The sequence below is a fragment of the Equus quagga genome, chromosome 15 (genome assembly GCF_021613505.1).
Source record: "Equus quagga isolate Etosha38 chromosome 15, UCLA_HA_Equagga_1.0, whole genome shotgun sequence".
NCBI classification, from domain to species: Eukaryota; Metazoa; Chordata; class Mammalia; order Perissodactyla; family Equidae; genus Equus; species Equus quagga.
The window spans coordinates 31389889-31415187 of NC_060281.1; the positions used below are offsets into that span (position 1 = coordinate 31389889).

Here is a 25299-nt window from a genome sequence, read left to right on the forward strand (position 1 = left end):
CACACAGATATATATTTGTCAAAGCAGCTCTGTGTTTAAGTGAGAGAGATGAATGCCCTAAAGGTTCAAACTTATGTACACATCACTGACCTGCACAGAGCTAGCTTGCAATAGAGGCCCAATTAAAGATTTTTGGATACAACTGGATCAAACTTTCGAAGCACCGAACTCAAACAATCCTTCTAATTAAGGAAATCTAAGTTTCAGAAGATGACCTTCAAACTGAATCTTTGACCAGCAACTGATGATGCTATTCATCTCTGATGCTGATTGGTTCTCAACACTGAGATTACCCAATCCAGGAACAAAGAAATGAGTTCCCTAGTTGGTATTACTTGGGAAGTGGGTGGAGGAGGGTCATAGTCCTCACTGAGTGAGACTTGCCTGCTCCCTTGCACCCTGTCTCTCCTGTTCTCCAGCATGGCGTGTCTGTGGTTCCCCGGAGGCTCCTGGATGGCAGCTTTGACAGTGATATTGATGGTACTAAGCGCTCCTCTCGCTTGGGCCAGGAACACCCAACGTAAGTGTGCACCTTGGGTGGTGAGCTATTGTGGGGTGGGGGGAGGAAGGGAGTTAACTTTGTCACTGTGTCCAGGCCATGTACCTTAAAAATTGTGACATTTTCTTCGGTGACCACCTATCTTTATCATATGGATCCCTAACTCCACAAGAAAAGGAGCCTGGATGCTTGAGCTCTTTACAAGAGCTACTTGAGGAGCCTCCATATATATAGGTCATTTCTTCTCATCTCTCCTCTTATAAAATCTCTACAGCCTTGCATCCCATTCCCTCAGGATCTTGAGAAGAGTTAGAAATAATGATGTCAAGATAATTCCTTATTCAGTAGTTCCCTTTATTATGTTGATTTATGCCAGAAAAAAAAAGGAAGATTTCTGTGAAAATTTTATGAGGCATCGAAAGGAATTAGAAAGATCTCTCCTAGGAGATCCTATGTGATGTCTTAAACAGGATCTATGATGTTGGCTCCTCTCCAGATGTGAGCATGTATCAAGAGTCTCCCCCATTATCTCCTTTCCTTTCTCCCTGAACCCCAATGTTTATAAGGCCTGTGTCCCTGTCCTGGAGGGTCTCTGACAGAAGTTGGGGTTAGTGCTCTCTAGTTCTCCCATGGAAACCACCCTGGAGCTGAAGCAGGGGTCCTTAGACCTTGGAATGACTCTATAGTAAGGAACATCTATGGGGTGTTCTTTGATGCCTTAAGAAACTCAAGGCATCTTCTGGAAAACTAGCACAGGTTGGTGTTCATTATGAATCAATTTTGAACCTTTTTATACTATCAGTTTCTCATACCTCTCCCCTTTCTCTGGCCAGAGCCTACAAGAAGGGATTCAACTAGTACAGGATAAGTTATATGAAATTCTGGCTTTGTAAGTCAAAAATAGTCAAATATCAGTAATTTCATATGGTTCAAAGTATACGACCTGAGCAGAGTATAAAGAGTGTGAAGGTTGTTTACCTCCCATGGGGCTAGAAGCCAATAAGCAAGTCAAGGGAACTCATGGATCTACTGAGGTCTTGATCCCAAATGTCATAGGTTCATTCATCACACCCTCTCTTTTCCTTGATTAGCCATGTTTGTTTACCTCTACTTCCAGTTCTTCCCTATTCTTTCTCCACCTATGCCATTACTGAAAATCCCCAAAGTTCGCACAGACTCTCAGCACTATAATAGATCCACTGGATGAGATGAAAAGGAACGAAATTTTCCATCTTTCTTAAAATCACCATTTCCTTACCTGTGAATGTTTCTTTTCAACTAGTAGGAGGAGAAAGAGGAAGTCTGTCTGAATTTCTCACAGGAAACTGAAGGGATATAAGGTGTCATCAGAATAAAAGAGTGTTGGAGCTTGAACCCTTTCTTACCTTCCAGGATCCCCACAACGATCAATTCCCATAACCCCACGTATTCATTTAGACACAAATATTTTTCTGAGGAACTATTAAATACTGAGCTCTGTTTTAGGCTTAGAGAATTCTATTTGAATAAGATAGAAAAGTCCCCTACTGTCATGGAACTTACCTAATGACAGAGGAAACAGCCCAATAAACATTTAACAAAGAAAAAATTTCAGAGAGCAATAAGTGCTCTGAAAAAAATACATCAGAGTTATGGAACAGAGAGAATTGGAGTCATTTGACTTCACTTCAGGTAGCTGGGGAGCTCTCCCTGAGAAAGTGACATTTAGTTGAGACATAAATGATGGGAAGAAGCCAGTCACGTGAAGAATCCAAGGGACAAGAGTTCCAGGGAGAGAGAACAAGGGGAAAGGCTGAAGTGTGGGAAGATGTTCGCTGTGTTTAAGGGACAGAAAGAAAGCAAGAGTGGCTGAAGCAGAGTGAACAAGGGAGGTATGCTCTCAATGTCACCACTACCATTTTTGTATCACTCAGGGAATGTCCAAAAGGGACCTCATTGTCAGTACTCAATATTTTTTTGACATCAGCACCCTCTGACTTATTTAGATTTTTGTCTGATGAGCTTGTACATATATTGAAGTTTGATATGATTCTCTTCTCATTAATGACATGATAGTTTTCAAAATCTTTATCTACTAGCTCATTCGCAAACATGAATATAGCCCAAAGTCTGCACCAAACATTTGTTAAGGTTGATTTATTAATTATTAGCTTCATAATAAGCACTAGCAATTGACTTCTTTCAGAAAACCACGGATTTGTAGACCTCTGGAGACTACAGCAAGAATAGAGTTTAAAAATTGTTTATGCTTGCTCTCCCTGGGACAAAAAATTCCTTAGTCATAGATTTCAGCACAGGTGTCATACTGGGGGAAATTAAACGCCAAAAACTTTACTTTTTATAAGAAGTTCAGGAGTGCAACATGCGGAGTAATTGTACAGGGACAATAACATTTTACACTTTTCTCGTAGTCCAGGCTGCCTGTAATGAATGTAAGGCACTGATACAAAGTGGTTATCGAACCAGGTAGAAAATACATACCTAGTTATATATATTTTCTTTTTTGAAAAATAATGTCCAAGTAAAATACACCTTTCAGACATCCTGGATTTTGGATTTTTCCAATCTCTGCCCACTTTGTTTTGGGTGAGCCTGAAGCATTAGCACACCTAAGAACACTCATCTTTTGGTTAGAATTCGTAATAGCTTTTAATACTCTTTTATTTATTTAGTTAGTTTTTTTGCAGGCAAAGATTGTCCCTAAGCTAACATCTGTTGCCAATCTTCTTCCTTTTTCTTCCTTTTTTGCCCTCAAAACCCCAGTTGTATATAGCTGTAAGTCCTTCTAGTTCCTCTATGTGAGCTGCCACCACAGCAAGGCTACTGATAGACAGTGGTGTGGTTCTATGCCCAGGAACCAAACCCAGGTCACTAAAGCAGAGCATGTTGAACTTTTTTTTTTTTTTCCCGAGGAAGATTACCCCTTAGCTAACTGCTGTCAATCCTCCTCTTTTTGCTGAGGAAGACTGGCCCTGAGCTAACATCCATGCCCATCTTCCTCCACTTTATATGTGGGATGCCTACCACAGCATGGCTTGACAAGTGGTGCATAGGTCCACACCCGGGATACAAACCAGCGAACCCTGGGCCACCAAAGCGGAATGTGTTAAGTTGACCGCTGTGCCACCAGGCTGGATCCTCTTAATACTCTTTTACTAGGCACTATGAATGATTTTTAGAAATCTGTTCCCCACGCAGAGCTATTTTTCCAGCAAAATAAATTTCTTCAGGACCAACGTTTTTATGAGATATAATATTGGCAATTTTTTCAATGTAATTCTCAGCTGCTGTTTTATTAACAGCAGCTTTTTCACCATAGGTTTTTCAGATGTATAATAGGTTCTCAGTCAAGGATGGTTCCCCCACCCCCCCAGGGGACATTTGGCAATGTCTGGAGCCATTTTTTGTTGTCACAACTAGAGTTTTCTTCTGACATCTAGTGGGCAGAGGCTAGGGATGCTGATAGACATCCCATAATGTACAGAACAGCCTTCCCACAACAAAGAATTCTCTCATTCAAAATGTCAACAGTGCTGAGGTGGAAAACACTGATTTGTTCTCTGATGCTTCTAAAAATTCTAGACTCACACTTTATACACACACTCACCTCCCAATTCAGTTACTAGTGGTTTGTTTTTGCTTGTTTAATTACAAAAAATATAGTGAGCTAGACAGTTGCATAAAGTCACTACTTTCTTGTTGAATCCATTCAATCAATGCAAACTCAAGATCTTCATTTTATGGTTTTTTTGCCTTATGGGATTTTTTCCAACATTTCATTGTCTTGGTCATCATGAGCTCTGCTAACTTTCAAAAACTTGCCTTTATAAGTCATAAATTGTGACTGCCACAAATATTTTTCAGTAAACTATATCAAACTTTTGCAGTAATCTGTATTCTGTTCTATTGATAATGTCAGATGTTCCCATTTATTTGTTTCACTTTTAACCGCCAGGTTAACTTTTTTATCTCTTTTTGAAAATTTCTCAGTTCAATTAAATATAAAGACAAAAGACATCAAAAATATACACATATATGTAGATACATACATATATGCATACATGTATGTATATATTATGCATAAATATATTATGTATACATACTACACGTTTATATATATTGAAACTACAGAAGCACATGTGACCAGCTAACAAATAAGAGCTGTGAGACATGTCTGACCCTTTACCTCATCAGGTCAGATTTGCCAAATGAGTTTGGCATCAAATTTTTTAAAAAGATCTGTTTTTCCAAGCTTTCTGGATTTGGATTTTCAGATAAGGAATTGTGGAACTATATTAGGATCACAGTTTTAATCTCTTTAAAACTCTTCAGGAGTCTCCCACTACAGCTGGTATAAATTCAAAATCCTAACATCACCTACGAGGCTTTTAAGTCCCTGGCTCCACTTGATTTCTCCAGTGAAGCCTTTTACCTTCTTCCTCTCACTGTCTCTGCTTCAGTGAACTGGTTTCTTCTGGTTTCTTGAGGAAATTCATCAGTTCTTTCCCGCTTCTCCACGTGGTGTTACCTTTACCCGAAATGTGCCTCCCTTTTTCCCCGAACATATACACACACTCACTCTTCTCTATTCCACATCAACTTAACTTTCCTGTCACATCTTAAATGTCACTCTCAGAGACCACTTCTCTGGCACCCTGAGGTAACTGAGATCATCCTGTTATTCTCTGTTCCAGAACTCCACACTTTTCTTCTGACATTTCTCCTGTATAAAATCTTGTGTGGTTGAGTTTTGTCTATTATTTTCTCTAAATTTAAAGCTTCGGGAGCGGAGGGAAGATGTCTGTTTTTCCTTTCTTGGGATTCCCAGGAGACAGCAGGGGCCTGAACCAAAGTCAGCACTAATGAAGTGTTTGTAGAATGAAGGAGGTGGGACATGTTTAAGATGGGGAAAGAGCTGTGGGATAAGGGAAGGGAGCGGTGAGTGTCTCTCAGGTGGAGGTGTCCAGGAGGAGGTCCACCTCATGCTTGGAGGTCTGCAGCCAGGCGCGGAATCCCAGTGGATCCCGAATGGCTGCGGACCAGAGCGGTCTCCTCCGCCCACTCGGCCAGGTCTCCCTCCTCCGCGGGCAGATGAAAGACGACCCCGTGCGGTGCTGGTAGCTCGTGGTGCCAGTGGATTCAGTCAGGGGTGTGCTAGTGCCCCACCTGCTCCTGGGCGCTCCTCACTGGTGGCCGTCGCCGTCAGTCTCTTCTCAGGAGCCCGCCCAGGTGACTGGATCCTTCCTGTCCCCGCAGCACATTTCCTGGAGTATGTGAAGGGCGAGTGTCATTTCTCCAACGGGACCGAGCGGGTGCGGTTGGTGGTCAGATTCATCTACAACCAGGAGGAGTACGTGCGCTTCGACAGCGACGTGGGGGAGTTCCGGGCGGTGACCGAGCTGGGACGGCCGGACGCCGAGTACTGGAACAGACAGAAGGACTTCCCGGAGCAGTTGCGGGCCGCGGTGGACACGGTGTGCAGGCACAACTATGGCATCCTTGACAACTTCCTGGTGCAGCGGCAAGGTGAGCGCTGGGGGTGGGCGGCCAAGGCGGCGGGGGGGGGGGGGGGGGGGGCGGGGGGGGTGTGTGTGCGTGGGTGTGGGTGTGTGTGAAAGAGAGAGACAGACAGACAGACAGAGAGATAGAGAGAGACTCAGTCCCGGTGAGTGTAGGACTGTGAGCGAGTACAAGTTACAAGGGTCCCTGTGAGAGCGGGTTGTGGAGAGAGTGTGTGGTTTGTCAGTGTGTGACTGTGGGGGGACAGAGTGTGTGTGTGAGGGGTGTACTGTGAGCTGAGGTGCGACAGAGAGAATGTGTGTGTGTGGTGGGGGGAGTGGGCCTGGGGTCTGAGAGGAGGGAGAGAGGGGGCAGGTGTGAGGTGGTGGGTGCAGGAGGGCGGCTTCAGGCGGCTTTGAGGGCCACCATGGGGGATGGGGGGGGGGATGGGGGGGGGGGGGGGGGGGGGGCGGGGGCAGCGCAGGGGGCTGGAGAGGGAGGAAACATTGGTTGGGGTGGGTGGTTAGACACATCAAGAGGGACATTTAAGATGAGGTCTGTTTGGGGGTAAAGTTTTAGGGGAGGAGAGATGAGGACTGTAAAAGATTTGGGAGAATGTGAGGAGACCAGTCACAGACTGATCTTAGCATCCGCCCTTCCTAATCCTGAAACCTCTGAAATAAGTGTTCCTGTATTGCTGTGCATACGCATTTCATTGAAAAAAAAGTATACGAATTTTTTTTTTTTTTTTTTTTTTTGGTGAGGAAGATTGTCACTGAGCTAACATCTGTGGCAATCTTCCTCTATTTTATATATGGATACCGCCACAGCATGGCTTGATGAGTGGCGTGCAGGTCTGCACCGGGATCCAACACACGAACCCAGGCCATGGAAGTGGACTGCACAAACCCGAGCACCATGCCACTGGGCGGGTGCCAGTATCCGACTTAATTTTGGGGGGGGGGGGGGGGGGGGGGGGACTCTGAGGCACCTCTGATCTTTCTGAGGCTCCTTTTAGGTCTGGGTTTCCTGTGTGTATGTTTTTTTTCTTAGTGTGTAAATCTTGACCTAGCTGAAATGATTGTAAAACTAGTCTTTTGAATTATAATTTTGTTATTTACCATACTGATGTTATTATTTTTAGAAGCTAATAGTTATTTAAGTAGTTACACATTATTTCTTTTTACAGTTGTAACAATTTACCTCCCATTCCCTTTTGTTAGACTTTTTTCAGTGCTGCCAAATACTCAGCTGAAAATTTCTCTTTAATTTGTAACTTTTAGTTCTTTGATTTCTAAAGTTTTTGAACATTTTTCACATATTTATTGGCTAATTGTTGTTATTGCTCTAAGAATTGTCATTGTCTATCACCTCTGGGGTCCTAGTGTTTCTCTCAGTGATTTTAGTGGTTTTCTATGCAGTAAGATTAACACTTTTCTGATATGTGGTTCAGCATTTTCTCCAGTTTGTGGTTTATATTTTGGTTCTGTTTATTACTTCCTATGCTAGGAATTTAAACATTTTTATTTAATGAAATATGTTGCAAAATTGTTAGCAATGATTTACCACAAATCTTAATTCTACCATTTCGTGGTATTATATAGATGTTTTTCTCCAGTTTTCTCCTTTTTTAAAAAAAATTGTATTTATTGAGGCTGGTAGGGTCAGGAGTTGTCTCAGGCACTAAGCACACGTTAATGAACCCTAGACTGTGCCCTGAATTCAAATGTCAGCTTAAAAAGAGAGACAGTTGTGAAACGATAACAATTCCAATAATAGATATGCTTATTTTGCAAAGGAGAGGGATTGATCTGCTCATGTAATGATAAGAACTTTTTGAATGAATGACTTTCCTTGCTCCTTTCCCTCTCCTTCGGGAATCACGCCCTTCTTGGAACTCAACTCACAGACTTAGAGAATCACCTCTGTCTAAGATGCCTGCTTCCCAGGGTAGAACCATTTGTGTGGTGTTCTAAGGTGGTGGTGTAGCATTCCCAGGATTTCACATTCTATCTCCATCTACCTTGAGGTTTTCCCCAATTAGCTACACTGCTTTGAATCATATTTTCTCTCCAAGCAAACAAGATTGATAAGTAGCTGATGTATATTGAAGGCTGAATTCCAGCCATTGTTTTATGTACTTTAGGTGCATTAATGCTCAAATAACCCTAAGGGGTAAGTTAGCATTATTACTCCCTTTATAGGTGAGAGAGCTGAGGCATAGAGGAATTTAAAAACTCTCCCAGGATCAGTCAGAAGAGACAGAGGCTGTATTTGAACCCAGGTAGCCTGGGCTCCAGAAATCACACTTTTAATTAGTATACTAAATGCCTTACAAAGATTTGTAAACACTTCCATTCAACAATAAATAACTATTTAATACTATGGAAAAAACCCCACAAATTTCCTGAACATCTCTCAAATTCACTGGGCCCCTGCTGTAAGGATTAATTCCACACTTAAGACACTAACTCCTGTTGGGCCACATGGCCGGCTTTGAGGGAGGTTTGCCAGAGACCAGAGCTGGGGACTGGAGACTGCAGGCAGAAAGGCAGCCAGCCAAGGAGACTTCACTCTGTCTTCCTCACTTACTCCCTCCACCTTTTCTCTCCTAGTTGAGCCTACAGTCACTGTGTATCCTGCAAAGACCCAGCCCCTGCAGCACCACAACCTCCTCGTCTGCTCTGTGAATGGTTTCTATCCAGGCCACATCGAAGTCAGATGGTTCCGGAATGGGCAGGAAGAGGAGGCTGGGGTCGTCTCCACAGGCCTGATCCATAATGGAGACTGGACCTTCCAGACCCTGGTGATGCTTGAGACAGTTCCTCAGAGTGGAGAGGTCTACACCTGCCAAGTGGAGCACCCAAGTCTGACAAGCCCTGTCACAGTGGAATGGAGTGAGAAGCTCTCTGACCCATAAATTCCTCGCCCACCAAGGAGGGCACTTTGCTTATCCCTGGGTGTCAGGTTTCTCCTCTCCCTACACCATATTTTCATTTGCTCCTTGTTCTCCTTGCCTTCAGCACAGGTCACAGGGGGTAGACCTGTGATTGTTTCTATAAATACCTATGCCCCCTGGGGAGGCAGTTATGCCTGGCAGACAGAGGAGAGGTTGTCCCTGTTTTGAGCCTTCCCATGATATCACAGGTCATAGTTCCCCCTTGGCTCTGGGCAACTGTCGCCTGCCTCGGGCTGGGCTTGTACTCCTGGCGCTGTTGCTCTGAGTTATTCTTTGTGATTTGAGCAGAGGTGCATCCTCTATAATGTAGGGACCTTCCTGACATAAGTGGAGCCCAATCTCAGCTCTGCCTTTTATTAGCTGTGTCCCCCTAGACAAGCTACTCAGCCTCACGGAGTCCCAGCCTCCTCTTCCATCAGATGTTGAACTAGTGGCCTTATGTCAGGTCTGTGATATTTAAATGAGTCCAATGCCTCAACCTTGTAGCTACTCAATGTGATTTTAAATGTCTTTTCCAGAAATGGCCAACTATTGTAGTTCTTCCAGGGCAGCCTTCTTCCCCAGTTCTCAAACATCCTTTTTTTTTTGAGGAAAATCAACCCTGAGCTAACATCTACTGCCAATCCTCCTCTTTTTGCTGAGGAAGACTGGCCCTGAGCTAACCTCTGTGCCCGTCTTCCTCTAGTTTATATGTGGGACGTCTCCCACAGGATGGCTTGCCAAGCGGTGCCATGTCCACACCAGGGATCCGAACTGGCGAACCTGGGCCGCCAAAGCAGAATGTGCGCACTTAACCGCTGCACCACCCGGCCCGCCCGTCAAACATCTTAATCCCAGAGTCTCTATTAGGGAAGTTGTATTTGGGATAAAATCGCTAAAACTAGCGTCTTTTCTCAGGGGCCCAGTCTGAGTCTGCGCAGAGCAAGATGCTGAGTGGAGTCGGGGGCTTCGTGCTGGGGCTGCTCTTCCTTGGGGCGGGGCTGTTCCTCCACTGCAGGAACCAGAAAGGTGAGACCCTGCCGGCAGCTAAGACCCACACAGAATTTTGTGGGAAGAAACATGGCTTTGCTTAACTTAGTTCTGTGTACCAGTGGCCCTGTACAGAGCCTTTCTTTACCTGCTCAACTTCAAATTTCCTGGAAATCCAGAAATCAACAGTCGATGGTTACTGTGTTGAAACATAAGAAATTATGGCCCATAGAGATGAGAGAAGGGTTAACATGTATGGAGATCTTGCTTTGAGATCCTGAGACAAACGCAGGAAGAGCCACTAAGGCTGATGATGTTACACTGGATTTGTGTGACAGAAACTTCATGAGTCACACGCTCTCAGTTTCTGCTCTCCTCTCTGCCCTGTGGGTTGTCCTATTAGAGAAATCTCAGGAGGGGAGGCTGGGAACATCGCATTTGGGGACACATTGGCCTCTATATCTTTTAACTATATATCTTCCCCTCTCTTTCCCAGGACACACAGGACTTCAGCCAACAGGTAATGCTCTTTAATCCTCTTTTAGACATCGGTTTGGTCTCCTAGAACAGACGGTAGAGATGACAAGATGAGAGAAGAAATAATGGGAAAGACATTGAATCATGCAGTTTTCTATAAAGCTTCTCTCCACTTAGTAAAATGGCCTGCTCCCTGAAGTAGCATTGGCTCAGGGTGACATTAACATTTTTTCCCCTTCTGACTGCAGAGCTTTATCCTGAGGCCCTGAGAGAGGGGAAAGGAAGCTGCTTGTAGAGTCAGGTCTGGAAACAACACTCTCCTCTGTCTTCTGCAGGACTCCTGAGCTGAAGTCTAGATGACGACACTCAAAGAAGAACCTTCTGTCCCAGCTTCTCAGCGTGAAAAGGTTTCCTGCTTGGCCCTTATTCTTTTACCAAGAGTGTACTTTCTCAGGATTTGGTTTGATCTTGGTTCAGTGACCCTGCAAAAAATGTCATCCCTATGGCTTCCTCAGCCCCTGCCCTTGGCTTGGAAGTCCCCAGTATTGATTGTGGTACCGTGTCTGCATTCTTTCTCCCTCCCCATTGTATTCAACCTTTATGGCTTCCTATGCACCTGAACTCACCTCTGCCCACATTTCTTTATAAAGTTTTTCTCAAATAAACATGGAGTGAAAATCCTCTGCTTCGTGCAGGTTCAAGGACAAGAAGCAGAAAGAAAAAGAAAGAGAAGATTGCATCGCAATACAATAATGTTTTTTATTTATATTCCTGAATTTTGGTCACATGTGGATCAGGAAGGTTTCTTTGCTACATTCCCTATTTTATCTTGAGTTTTCTGTATTCTTTAATTAGGAACGTTTAGCTGAGCTAGGAGAAAGCCCTTAATATTCCCATATCATGATGGTCTCCTACATTTTTGTGTTCTCAAAGATAAACACACAGGTCACTTCCCATCGTTGGATACAGCGAGGGGACTATAGATATTAGAAACACGGGTAACTTTTAGGATATGATGACTTCAAAATTTTTATAATCATGTGCTTTTGTCTCTTTTTCTCTGATGCTTTAAAAGAAAGTATCTAGGGGCTGGCCCCGTGGCTGAGTGGTTGGGTTCCCGTGCTTCACTTTGGCAGCCCAGGGATTCGCTGGACGTGGCACCACTCATGAACCCATGCTGAGGCGGCACCCCACATAGCACAACTAGAAGGACTTACAACTAAAAATATACAACTATGTACTGGGGGGGTTTGGAGAGAAAAAGGAAAAATACAAATCTTAAAAGAAAACAACAAACAACAAAAATACCTCACCTTTAAAAGAAAGTATCTAAACCAGGATAGTTAAACTCCTATTTTCTTAGACTAATGGTGGGCTTCAACACTTCAATCTTTTTCTGTCTCTCAGATAAACAGTGCCATGCTGACTCTTTGGCTTGGCTGGTATCCTTCCCCATAAATAGGTCTCAGAAGGCCATCAAGACGAAACCACAACTTTAACGACAAAAGGCATTTCTGAGGGCCTCCAGATTATGTGACATACTTACTGTCTGTCACAAGAGTATCCTGTCTAGATCTTACCTTAGCAGAAATCAGAGACAATGCTGGGAACAAAGGAGAATCTATGAATACACTAATGTTCATCCAAACAATGAAGAACTCTGCAGCTGGCAGAAAAAATGAGAATACTCTGTTAGGAATAATCCCCAAAATGAATTTTGAGTAAGGTACAGGAGAGCTTGTACAGTACATAGCATCTTATTTACTAAAATAGAGGAGGGGAATAGGAATATGTAGCTATACGCATTCTTGGTATCTATCTATCTAATGGTCGCCCATAGGGCAAAATGAGGGAATAGGTTGAAGGGACAAAGATGAAACCTGACCTTTCTGAATATATCTTATTTATAGTTTTAACTTGAGGAACATTTCAAATATTTTATATAATCAAAAATTTAAATCCAAGGTTTAAAAAGGCAATACATAAAAACTAAAAACAAACTGTAACTATTGAATCAAGCTTGACAAAGCATATATGATAGGAAAGAAACTAGAAAAGTAAATCAAACTTTTTTCACCCTTTCATAAAACACTGGAACTATAATTGTAAATCAATAAATAGCTCTAAATTCCATACACTTCAGTAATACAGAGGCGTTAGATAGGTTTCATAGAAAGGTAACTAAAATGGTTAAGAAGACAATGAGTTCTGCTATTGTTCCATCTGAAGAGTGAGTTTCAAATATAAATCAAATCTAAAGAATAAATCATTGATTCAGAAGTTTATTTCAAAGTAATAGTCATTTGAACACAATTTCTCCGTGTCAGAGACAACTATTACTTTATTTTCAAGCAAATTAAAAGCTTATTTTTGCATATTTTAATTATGCTATGTGTTATTTGTGTGAAACAGGTTATCATTGTATAGGAATTTGGTAAGCTGATAGTAACATCTGCAGTACACATACAGTTAGGATACGTTCTGTTTGATCCCAGGGTTGCAACTTTACTCTCACTTTGTTCTCTGAGGTGAAGAAATGAGTTGTCTCATTTTATTTGAGACCTGTGATGTGAAATTATAAGGTAGAATTAAAGGGTATGGTGTGAATATTTCAATGAGGAGGCTTTCTGCAACTAGTAGCAGAAAACCCAATCTAATTGCCTTTATTTTTCTTTAACTTATTGTCTTACATAGCAGATAGACACAAGGTAGGGAATATCCAGAGTTGGTCAATTCATCAGGCCAGTGACATCACCTTTGATCTTAAAGGCAGTGAAAGAGAACTGTCTCTTCTCATGTGCTTTTATAAGGAGCAACTAAACTTTTCCCAGAGTGTTCACAGTAAACCCACTTCCCCACACATTGGGGGGACCATGGGATTACAATGGTAAACTCAGACAAACTGTGATGCACCCTTTGTGACAGGGCGTGCCTCCTCTGATGCACACGGGAAGAAAGGGAGCAAAAACATCTTTTTTAGAAAGAAAGAAATGGTAGATGGGGTGGGGGGAGTGATTTTAGGGGAGGGAAACTATAGTAGCTGGTACTATTAGATTGTTTATATTTTCAATTATTTCATGAAGGATGATAGATTCTTGATGGGCAGCATCAATTCAAAGTTTTGTTTTATTTTAACACTGAGTATTAAATGTCAACTATAAGCCCAATTGCCAAAAGAAAAAAGCAAGCAAGCAAGAAGATTATTTCTTTGTTTTTATAACTTAATATAAGGATTCTTAATTTTATGAGGAAAAATATATTTTCCAGGGAATTTTTTTAAAAGACATATAATAAGGAGTGACTACCTTTATAAGGGGCCAAAGCCTATTATACATCTATTTAATAAGCACTTTCTTTTGCATTGATTCATTACGGGTTAAATGCACCAGTAGAACAGTCCAGAATTAGATCCTTGAACAGTTGGGTAGTTTAATATAGAGAATTTCAAGTCATTGGTAAGGTGTATTTCAAACTCATTCCTTTCAACAAAATGATTCCTTGATGAATAAAAATTGAAACGTAAAAAGAAAGTTTAAAATAACTAAAGCAGGGATTGTTATTATTTCTATTACTATCATCATCACTGTCATAATTATATCCAAAGATAAAAAGCCTTTCTAATACCTGATGCATTGCCGATGGGAGAGTATAATGTTACAACTACTTTGGCAAACTCTTGGGCAATTTCCTGAAAAGTTAAACATATATTTTCCATATGATCCAGCAGTTCCTCTCTTTGGAATCTACCCAAGAGAAATGAAAAGATATGTCCTCACAAATATATGTGTGCAAATGTTCTTAACAGCATTAGTTATAACAGCCCCAAACTGGAAACAATCCAAATGTTCAACAATTAGTGAATAGATAAACAAAGTATAGCATATCCATACAATGGCATACTATTCAGCAACAAAAAAGAACAACTAAAATATAGAAAGAAAATAATGATATATGCTACAAAATACATAAACTTCAAAAATGTTATAGTAAGTGAAAAGAGCTAGGCACAAAAGACTGCAAGTTATATGATTCTGTTTACATGAAATATCTAGAAAAGACAAATTTGTAGAAAGAAAGAGCAGATCAATGGGTGCCTAGGGCTCGGGATGGCAGAGAGGATTAACTGTGAACAGGGAACTTTTTGAGGTGGTGGAAATGTTCTAAAACTGGATTGTGGTGATAGTTAGACACATCTATAAATTTACTAAAATCATTGAATTTTCCATGTATGAAGAGTGAATTTTGTGGTATGTAAATTATATCTTAATAAACTTGTTAAAAACAACCTTTTAAAAAAGAAATCTCGTTGGGCCGGCCCGGTGGCACAGCGGTTAAGTTCGCACATTCCGCTTCTTGGTAGCCCGGGGTTCGCTGGTTTGGATCCCGGGTGCGGACATGGCATGGCTTGGCACGCCATGCTGTGGTAGGCGTCCCGCATATAAAGTAGAGGAAGATGGGCACGATGTTAGCTCAGGGCCAGGTTTCCTCAGCAGAAAGAGGAGGACTGGCAGTAGTTAGCTCAGGGCTAATCTTCCTCAAAAAAAAAAAAAAGAAAAGAAATCTCTCCAAGCAAGGCAAAATCCAGAAAATATAAAGGAAAAAATATATTTGATAAAAATTAAAAATTTCTTTGCATGGAGAAAATAACAAAATTAAAAGAAATATGCAGCTCTCAGGAAAAAATTTGTAACACACAAGGCAGACATTGGGTCTTCTTATTATGTAAAATTTCCAACAAGCTAGTAAATAAATGAACAAAAATGCAAGAGAAAATTGGGCAAAGGATATAGACTGACTATTTATAGAAGAGAATATGCCAATGGTCAATAAACATGAAATATTTATTCAAACTAATCAATAATATGAAACAGGGACCAGCCCAGTGGTGTAGTGGTTAGGTTTGCACACTCTGCTTCAGTGGCCTGGGGTCACCAGTTCAGATCCTGGTTGTGGACTTATATACACCTCTCATCAAGCCCTGCTGTGGTGGCATCCCACATAGGAGAACTAGAAGCACTTACAATACAATATACAACTATGTACTGGGGCTTTGGGGAGGGAAAGAAAAGGAGAATATTGGCAATAGATGTTAGCTCAGGGCCAATCTTCCTCACCAAAAAAAGACAAAAAAAAGAGCATACCTCAAAGACAACTTAAAAAAAATAATATGAAACATACAAATTCAAATAACAATATGAAGAAATATGTCTTCCCCAAAATTGGCCAATATAATAGCTCATTTTTTAAATCACGGATTTAGAAGATTCTATGGGAATGGAATCTCTCATATACTGTTATTAGGATCGTGAACAGGTGAGAGCTTGGCAGTATTATAGATAAAAATACAAATGCTGCAGGATCAACAATAACAAAAATCAACTTCTAGATATCTTTCTTAAAGAAACAATCTTACATGAGCCCCAGAAGACCCATTCATTAAAAATGAATGTTTGCTGCACCAGGGTGTGGAATAATAAAAACATTTTCAAACTCAGAAAGAAAAACTGATAAATTTGTCTTGATTATAAAAATTCTGTACATCAAAAGACAAAAAAATATGTGAAATGACAGCATGCTGCAGGACGATATTTGAGTATTGTGCATGGTGACGTGAGCATGAACTGGTAAACCTCTTTGGGCAGTTTGGATAATCTAGTACTTCCATCCTAGGCATTTACACTCCAGAAGAATTCTCACATACATGCCCAAGATGACATATAAAAAATAGAAGAGAAAAGGAACATTCTAAATTTTCAGAGAGAGAACAGATTAATTATGGTATGGACATACAAAGGAATAATGTACAGAGTTTTAAATGAATGAACTAGCATTATCGATATGGCTAGGGGAAAAAAATCATAAGTTACAGTGCCAGTTAGGATGATAAAAGTTACAAAGGGCAATCACTTCTACCATAAGAAAAGGAAAAATAATAACTAAGCTAAATGGATGAAATGGAAAATATCTCATTTTGAAGTCTTTGCTTCAAAGAGCTATCGATGCAAAGAAAAGTAACAATGCCATATTCTGGAGATGGACAACTTCTGCTTGTGGGAGGAGGGACAAGTGCCCACTCCCCTCCCTTGGGTCATCCACTGAACATCAACATGAGTGGAAGATTGGCCCTGGCACAGAAAGGGAGTTTGTGATGGGGTAAGAAGAAACTAGCAAAGTTTTAAATAACCCTGTGGGCTTGTGTGATAGATTGGGATCTGTAGAGTTCCCAAATATAATATACGGCTACTTTTCCGGGCCAGCTGATTCTCCTCCTAGAACTGTTGCCGAGTTCATGATGATGGTGTGGGAACTTGGGGAGGTAGATAGAAGGCAGGAAAATATCTTTATAATGCAAACAAACATCATAAAGAAATCAAAGATATTAACCATCTTGACCTAGTTGACATTTATAATTGACATGAATATTGACTACATGCAATAACTGCAGGATTTATATTTCCTTAAATTTTACAAAGAATGGCCACAAAATAGAACATATACTATGGCCGTAAAACAAGTCTCAATAAATTTCACAGGATTAAAGTCACACAGAATATATTCTTTGACTATAATCTTCTTAAATTACATATTAATAAGACTGAGAAAATAGCCAATTTTTGGAAGTAAAGTAATGCACTTCTAGATAATCCATGGCTTACCAAAGAATAAATCAGACGAGGAATTAGAAAATATTTTAAAGGAATATTAAAACAGATTTTCAAAATTTGTGATATGCAACCAAAATGCTCCCCAGAAGGAAATTTACAGGTTTAAATACTTATATTATAAAAGGAGAAATATATAAAAATCAGAGATCTAAATTTTTAACTTAAGAATCTAGGAAATGGGGCCAGCCCTGTGGCCAAGTGGTTGGGTTCGTGTGCTCTGCTTTGGTGGCCCGGGGTTTTGCCGGTTCAGATCCTGGGCATGGACCTGGCATCACTCGTCAGGCTGTGTGGGGGTGGCATCCCACATAGCGCAACTAGAAGGACCTACAACTAGAATATACAACTATGTACTGAGGGGGCTTTGGGGAGAAGACGAGGAAAAAATAAAGATTGGCAACAGATGTGAGCTCAGGTGCCAATCTTAAAAAAAACAAAGAAAGAATCTAGGAAAAATAAATTTTAAAAAAAGTAGGAGGAAGGAAATAATAAAAGTAAGAGAGGAAATTAATACATCTGAAAATAGATGTATAATAAAGACGATCAACAGAGCCAGTGTCGTCCTTTTCTGATAAACCATCCTCAAGACTGATAAGAAAGAAAAAAGGAAAAAATTCAAATTACAAATTATTAACATCTAGAATAAAAAAATATGCCATTCCTACAGATCCTGCAGGCGTTAAAAAGATACTAAGAGGGTATTATAAAGAATTCTGTGCCAGTAGATTTGACATTTTAGATGAAATTCCTTGCAAAACATAAGATCTCACTTTCTATTTCTATGTAACAAATACTCCCCAAATTTTGTGACGTAAAACTACAGCCATTTGATGATTTTTTCACAGTTCTGGGAGTGGATTGAGTTTAGTGAGCATTTCTCACTGAGGATCTCTCATGTGGTTGCAGTCAGATGGTAGCTGAGGCTGGGGTACTCTGGAGGCTCAGCCGGGACACTGAGACCCTCTCTCCCTCTGCGTGCAATTCCGGTGCCTCTAACATGGCCTATATGGACCCATCAGGAATGAAGACAGACTTCTTACCTGATGACTCAGGACTCCCAAGAGGAAAGGAAAAGCTGCAAGACTTCTGTAGACCTAGCCTCAGAGGTTATGTGGCGTCATTTCCATCACATTCTAATGGTCAAAGTGAGTACAGGGGCAGTTCAGATTTAAGGGGAGGGGAAATACAATCTACCTCTCCATGAGATTAATGACAAATAATTTGTATCCTTCTTTAATCTACTTTACATAATTTACCAAAACTGACTCAAAAAATAGACCATGTCTATAGTGCTAGGTCTGATACATAAGCTGTGACTATTAATATAACCAACCATCAAAGGAAATTCAATGCCCAGATTACCTCAATGTTGAATTCTGCTATATATTTTCAATCCACCTGGAATTGATTTTTACTGATGATTTGAGTAGGTGTCACAGTAAACTGTCTCAGATGAATATTCAAACAACTTAGCAGCATGTATTGAAAGGACCATCTTTACCTCATTGCTTGGCAGCGCCACCATAGAACAGAGCATTGTATTTGGGGAAAGACCTGTTTCTAGAATTTCCATTTTGTTCTGTTGTCTAGTTTGTCTATACTGGAGCCAACATCACAGTACGTTAATTAATATACCACAATATGTTAATTAATATAACCAATACCACACAATGCTAATTAACATCAACGTTTTGTTATCTTGTACTGAATTTCTTCCTGTTTTGTTCTCATTTTTCAGAATTTCCTTGGTTAATTTAAGACTTCAGTATTTACATACGAATTTTAAATTCAGCTTAACAATCCCCCTACACCAAAAAAAAGCAAAAGAAAGAAAACAGAAAAAACAAAACAAGCAAACAAGCCAGCAAAGAAACAAAAATCCTTTCAATGACTTTCAATGAGAGTTTTACTGAATATAGATTAATTTTCAAAGAACTGACATCTTTAAAATATTTACTTTTACAATTACTCTCCAAACTGTATGCTTGTCATTTATGTAGGTCCATTAATTTCTCCCAAGGATATAGTTTTCAGTATAGAAGTCCTGTTCATCTTTTGTTAGATGTACTCCTAGATATGTGATGTTTTGGGATGCTATTGTGAATGGTATTTTCTTGATTTTGATTTGTTTCTGGTAGAGCCGAATATAATTGGTGCTAATATATTTTGACCTTGTATCCAGCAATATTGTTAAATTTACTTCTTAAATCTATTAACTTGTCTATTATTTTTGTTTTCTAAGTACACAATCATGTCAAGAGTAAGTAATGACAAGTTTATCTCCTTTGCTATCCTTATACTTTTTATTTATTTTTCTTGCCATTTTTCATTGTCTAACCCTTCCATTACTCCAGTAATCAAGGGGAAAATTTTAAACATTTTACCATTGAGTCTGACATGTGAAGTAGGGTAGCTATCCTTTCTTGGATTGAGAAATTCCTTTTTGATACTAGTGTTTTAATACTAGAATTTAAAAAGTTAAGAACATGTGTTGAATTCTGTCAAACGATATTTTATGATTTTTATTAAAATATTCACAGGCTTTTTCTCCTTTCAATTAGGATGGTAAACTGCATTAATTGATTCTCAAATGTCCAAACAATCTTTCATTCCTGAAATAAACTCCACTTGATCGTGATGCATTATGCCTTATAAATCACCAGATTCAATTGGCTGGTGTTTTCTTAAGAATTTGGCATCTATGCTTATAAGAATAATGAGTGTGTATATTTCTTTTCTTTGTAGTGTCCTTGAAATAAGGGCTACACTGGTCTCATAAAAAGTGTTTGCAACTGTTTTTTTTTTTTCCCTACTTTTTTGGAACTTTGCATAAAGTTAGTGTAGTTTCTTCTTTAAATATTTTAAAGAATTTATCGAAGAGAGTTAAACTTGGGGTTTTGTTGTGGAAAAGTTTTATATAATGGACTAACTTTCTTTAGTAGATATGGAATACTTCATCTTTCATATGTCATTTGTGAGCTTTGGCACATTGTACATTTTGAGTAATTTATTCATTAGATAAAAATTAATTTTTGTAGATTTGTTCATTATGTTTATTATTATTTTATGCTGTAGAATCTGTAGCAATATAACCAAAGATAAAAATGTTGTGCCATTCAAGTCCCAGGAAGAGATGAGAAATGGGTGATACTGAAGAAGTTTTCGAAGGAATATAGGTTGAATATTTCCCAAATCTGGAAAAAGACCTTAACCTAAAGATTTAAGAAGGTTTACAAACTCAAAACAAGATAAATTTAAAGAAATTCATATCAACACATCATAATCAAACTTCTGGAAAGTAAAGACAAAAAAAATAATCTTAGATGCAGCAACAGAGTAATAATACCTCATGTATAAGAAGAAAACAAGTGAAATGACAGTAAATTTCTCATTGGAAATTATGGAGGACAGAAAGAAGTGCCACAAGATTTTTCAATAGCTGAAAGAGAAGAAATGTTAACCCAGAATCTATATCCAGTAAAGCTTTCATTCAGGAAGGAAAGGGCAATCAAGACATTCTTGGAGGAAGGAAAATCAAGAGAATTTGTTGCTAGTAGATCTACCCTAAAAGAAGGGCTAAAGGAAGTTCTTGAACTGGAAAGGAAATGACAATGGAAGAAATCTTGGAACATCGGGAAGGAAGAATAAACAACAGAATTAATAAAGATATGGGTAAATACAAGAGACATTCCTTCTCTTCAGTTTTGTAATTTTTTGACAGTTGAATAAAAAATTACAATACTGATGTGGTTTTCAATGTACATAGAGAAAATACTTAAGCCAAATATGTTATAAATATGGGAGAGACTTAAAAGGAGGTAAAGCTTCTACACTTGATTCGAGTTGGTAAATTGTCAACACCAGTAGATTATGATAAATTATGCATTTGCAATGTTATATGTAGATACATCACTGAAAACTATATGATGAGATACACTTAAAAACATGATAAATAAACAAAATGGAACCCTAAAGAGTGTTTAAGCAACCCACAAGAAGGCAGAAAAAGAAAACAGAGAAACAAAACAACAAAAGAAACAAACAGAAAACAAAAGGTAATATGGCAGACACAAGCCCTCATATATTAATAATTGCATTACATGGAAATAGTCGAAAAACACCAATTAAAAGACAAATAGCAGAGTGGAAAAAAAATGACCCAACTATATGCCGTCTACAGCAAACTTACTTCAAATATAACAACATAGGAAGGATAAAATAGAAGAATTGAAAAAGATAAAGCATGTAAACAATTATCAAAGAAAGTAGGCATGGGTATAATATCGGTCAAAGTAGAAATCAGAGAAAAGAATATTGCCAGAGACATTATATAATGATCAAGGCGTTAATCCACCAAAAAGACATAGCAATTGTAAACGTGTATGCATCAAACAAGAGAGTTGCAAAATAGGTGAAGCAAAACTGATAGAACTGAAAGAAGAAATATACAAATAAACAGTTATATTTGAGGACTTCAGCACCCCTCTCTGAACAATTAATAAAATAACTAGACAGAAATTCAGCAAGCATATAGAACTCAACAGCACCATCATCAATCAACAGGATCTAATCACTAATAGACCCCTCCACTAAACAGTAGCGGAATACACATTCTTTTCAAGTGGCCATGGAACATCTATCAAGAAAGATCGTATCCTGGGCCATGAAAGGAAACTTAACCAATGCTGAAGAACAAAAGTCATAGAGATTGTGTTCTTTGGATACTATTGGATTAAACTAGAAATCATTTAGGGGATATCACTATAGACACTTCAAATATTAATAGGACATTAAGGGAATACGAAAAACACTAAGGGAATAAATTTGAAAATCTAGATGAAACGAACCAATTCCTTGAAAAGCAAAAACTACCATAACAAGCTCAATATGAAATAGGTAAATTGAATAGTTGTATAACTACTAAAGAAATTTAATTCATAATTTAAAGACTGTTGAAAGACAAATCTCGAGACCCAGATGGTTTCACTGGAGAAATCTACCAAACCTAGGGAACACATCCCAACTTAGCTTATGAGGTCTGCCTTTCCTGATACCAAAAGCAGACAAAGACAATAAAAGAAGTAATAGAAAGCAACATGCCTTCATGACTATAGATGCAAAACTCCTTGACAAAATATTGGCAAATAAAACTCAGGAAATTTCCAAAAGAATTATACACTATGACTAAGTGGGATGTATTCCAGCAATGCATTTTGGTTTAATAGCTGAAAATCAACCAATGTAATCCAGAATATTAATGAACGAAAGAAGAAAAATCACATGATCACATCAATTAATAAAGAAAAGCATTTGACAAAATTCAACACTTTCTTTTTTTTTATTTAAAGATTTTATTTTTCCTTTTTCTCCCCAAAGCCTCCCAGTATATAGTTGTATGTTTTCAGTTGTGGGTCCTTCTAGTTGTGGCATGTGGGATGCTGCCTCAGCATGGCCTGATGAGTGGTGCCATGTACACGCCCAGGATCTGAAGTGGTGAAACCCTGGGTCCCCGAAGCAGAGCGCGCGAACTTAACCACTTGGCTGCAGGGCCAGCCCCTCAACACTCTTTCTTAATAAAAGCCATCAAAAAAGCGGGAATAGAGGAAGACTTCCTCACTTTAGTAAATAACTTCTACAACATTTCTACAGCTAAAATCACACTTTGTAAAAGACTGAATGTTTTTCGCCCTTCTGCTCTCACCACTCTTACTTAACAAAGTAACAGAAGTCCTAGCCAACACAATAAAACAAGAAAAAATAAATGGCACGCTATATTGTGAGATCTGAAATTTCAAGTGCTGCCATAACATCCACAAACCTCAAAGGGCCCCAAAGACCTGGCTGTGAGTTCTCCTGCTTTCACCAGGTATGTTCCCCCACCCAGCAACTTCCCCTGTCAGCCTGAGCAGCTGCACTCCACTTGATCCTCAACCTAAGGGCTCAGTTCCCTGCCAGCCCATGGAACTATTCAAACAAACCAATAACATCCTCTCGTGGGAACCAGCAAGACCTCACCCCCTTATTGCTACCTGCCTCTCACAGTCTCACTGCCCCTTCTGGTTCACTGTGTTCCTGAGTGCAACCCTCATGTGGCCCTACATGGAATGCAGTGTCCTCCTCCCTCAGGCTGTGAGTTTATGTGATAAACTGCTGTCAGTCTCATCTGTCTATTTCACATGTTGTGTGTTCAGCCATCTATTACTATTTAGGGTGGGGGACCCCTCCTTCATCAACAGCATGAAGAGGATGTGGTCAGAACACATGCAGATCAGAAAGGAAGAAATAAAACCATTCCTATCCTCAGTTGGTGTGATGGTCTACATGAAAAATACCAAGGATACCGCCCCCAAAAAGCCTTCTGGAATTAATGAGTTCATCAAGATTGCAGAACTCAAGATCAACCAAACTAATTGATTTGTATTTATATATATGGCAATAAAGACATAAAACAAAAATTAAAAATAAATACCATTTACAATCACTCAAAAAAAGAAAACTTAAATAAAACTCTAACAGAACATGTACTTGTATGCTGGCATACTGATGAAAGAAATCAAACATCTAAATAAATGGAGACATTTACCATATTCCTCAGCTAAAAACCGAGCAGAGTAAAAACGTCAATTATTCCCCAAATTGATATCCTGGTATTAATGTGATTTCAATTCAAATTCCAGCAAACTTTTAATAGTTGTAGACAAAGTTTTCTAAAATTTATGTGAACAAGTAAAGGACTTAGAATAGATAAAACAAATGTGATAGAGAAAAATAAAATTGAAGAATTAGTCTAACCAAATTTAGGACTTTTATGTCACTACAGTAGTCAAGACCGATGAAAATGATGGGTATTGTGGAGGGATGGATACATGGATTGATGGAACAATATACACGATCCAAAAATAGAACCACACCAACTCATTTTTGACACATGTGCAAAGCAACTGAATGGAAGATAGTTTTTTCAAGCTATCGTGCTGGAGCAAGTGAATATTCATAGGCAAAAGAAAAAAAAAAGGTAAAAAAGAAAGAGAAAAAAAGAAACTAGACCAACTCTCACATTTTATACAAAAATTAACTCAAAATAGATGACAAATTTAAATGTAAAATATAAAACTTTTAGAAGAAAACTCTGGAGGAAAACTTTGGAATTTAGGGCCTGTTGAAGAGTTTTTAGACATGACACCAAAAGCGTGATCCATAAGAGAAAAACATCAGCAAATTGGTTTTTATTGAAATTAAAAATTTTTGTTCTGCAAAATATCCTTTGAAAAGATAAGCAACACAGAAAATATTTGCACAATCCAAGTACCATAAAGGTATATATCTAAAATATGTAAAGGACTATCAAAACCTCCCACTACTGGGTATTTATCCAAAGAACTTCAAATCAATGATCCAAAGAGATTTATGCACCTCTATGCTCATTGCAGCATTATTAACGATAGCTAAGATGTGGAAGCAATCCAAGTGCCCTTCTACAGATGAATGGATAAAAAGATGTGGTATATATATGCCGTGGAATACCACTCAGCCATACAAAAAGACAAAATTGTCCCTTTTGCAACAAGAAGGATGGAACTTGAGGGCATGATGTTAAGCAAAATAAGCAAAACAGAGAAAGACAAATACTGCATGATTTCACTCATGTGTGGAAGATAACAACTATGTGGATAAAGAGGACAGATTAGTGGTTACCAGAGGGGAAGGAGGTTTGGGAGTGCACAAAAGGAATAAAGGGGCACATATGTATGGTGATGGACAAAAGTTAGACTATTTGGGATGAGCACTATGAAATGTACTCAGAAATTGATAATTAATAATGTACCCCCCAAATCACACAATGTTATAAACCATTATGATCTCAATAAAATTGCTGGGGAAAAACACCAAACGAACAAATAAAAAAACTTCACATTAAAAAATAAGCACACTGAATTGGGGGCCGGCCCAGTGGCATAGTGGTTAAGTTCGTGTGCTCCACTTCAGCAGCCCCAGATTTGCGGGTTCAGATCCTGGGAGCGGAACTTGCATACTCCTCGTCAGCCATGCTGTGGCAGCATCCCATATACAAACTAGAGGAAGATGGGCACAGATGTTAACTCAGGGAGAATCTTCCTCACCAAAAACATAAGCACACTGAGTGATATTCAACATCACTAGCCACTAAGGAAATGCAAATTAAGAACATGATATTACCTATTAAGTTTAATATCTAGTAAAACAGCTAAAACATA

General features: G+C 39.1%; 1 protein-coding gene across 1 annotated transcript; it reads left to right on the forward strand.

Annotated features, from left to right (window-relative positions):
- Nucleotides 1-339: 339 nt before the first annotated feature.
- On the forward strand, nt 340-11083 carry LOC124226978 (DLA class II histocompatibility antigen, DR-1 beta chain-like). The gene is made up of 6 exons (XM_046640839.1): nt 340-520; nt 5756-6025; nt 8614-8895; nt 9855-9965; nt 10423-10446; nt 10739-11083. Exons 1-6 carry the CDS (start codon nt 421-423, stop codon nt 10750-10752), a joined length of 801 nt encoding a protein of 266 aa, XP_046496795.1. The 5' UTR covers nt 340-420; the 3' UTR covers nt 10753-11083.
- The last annotated feature ends 14216 nt before the right edge of the window (nt 11084-25299 follow it).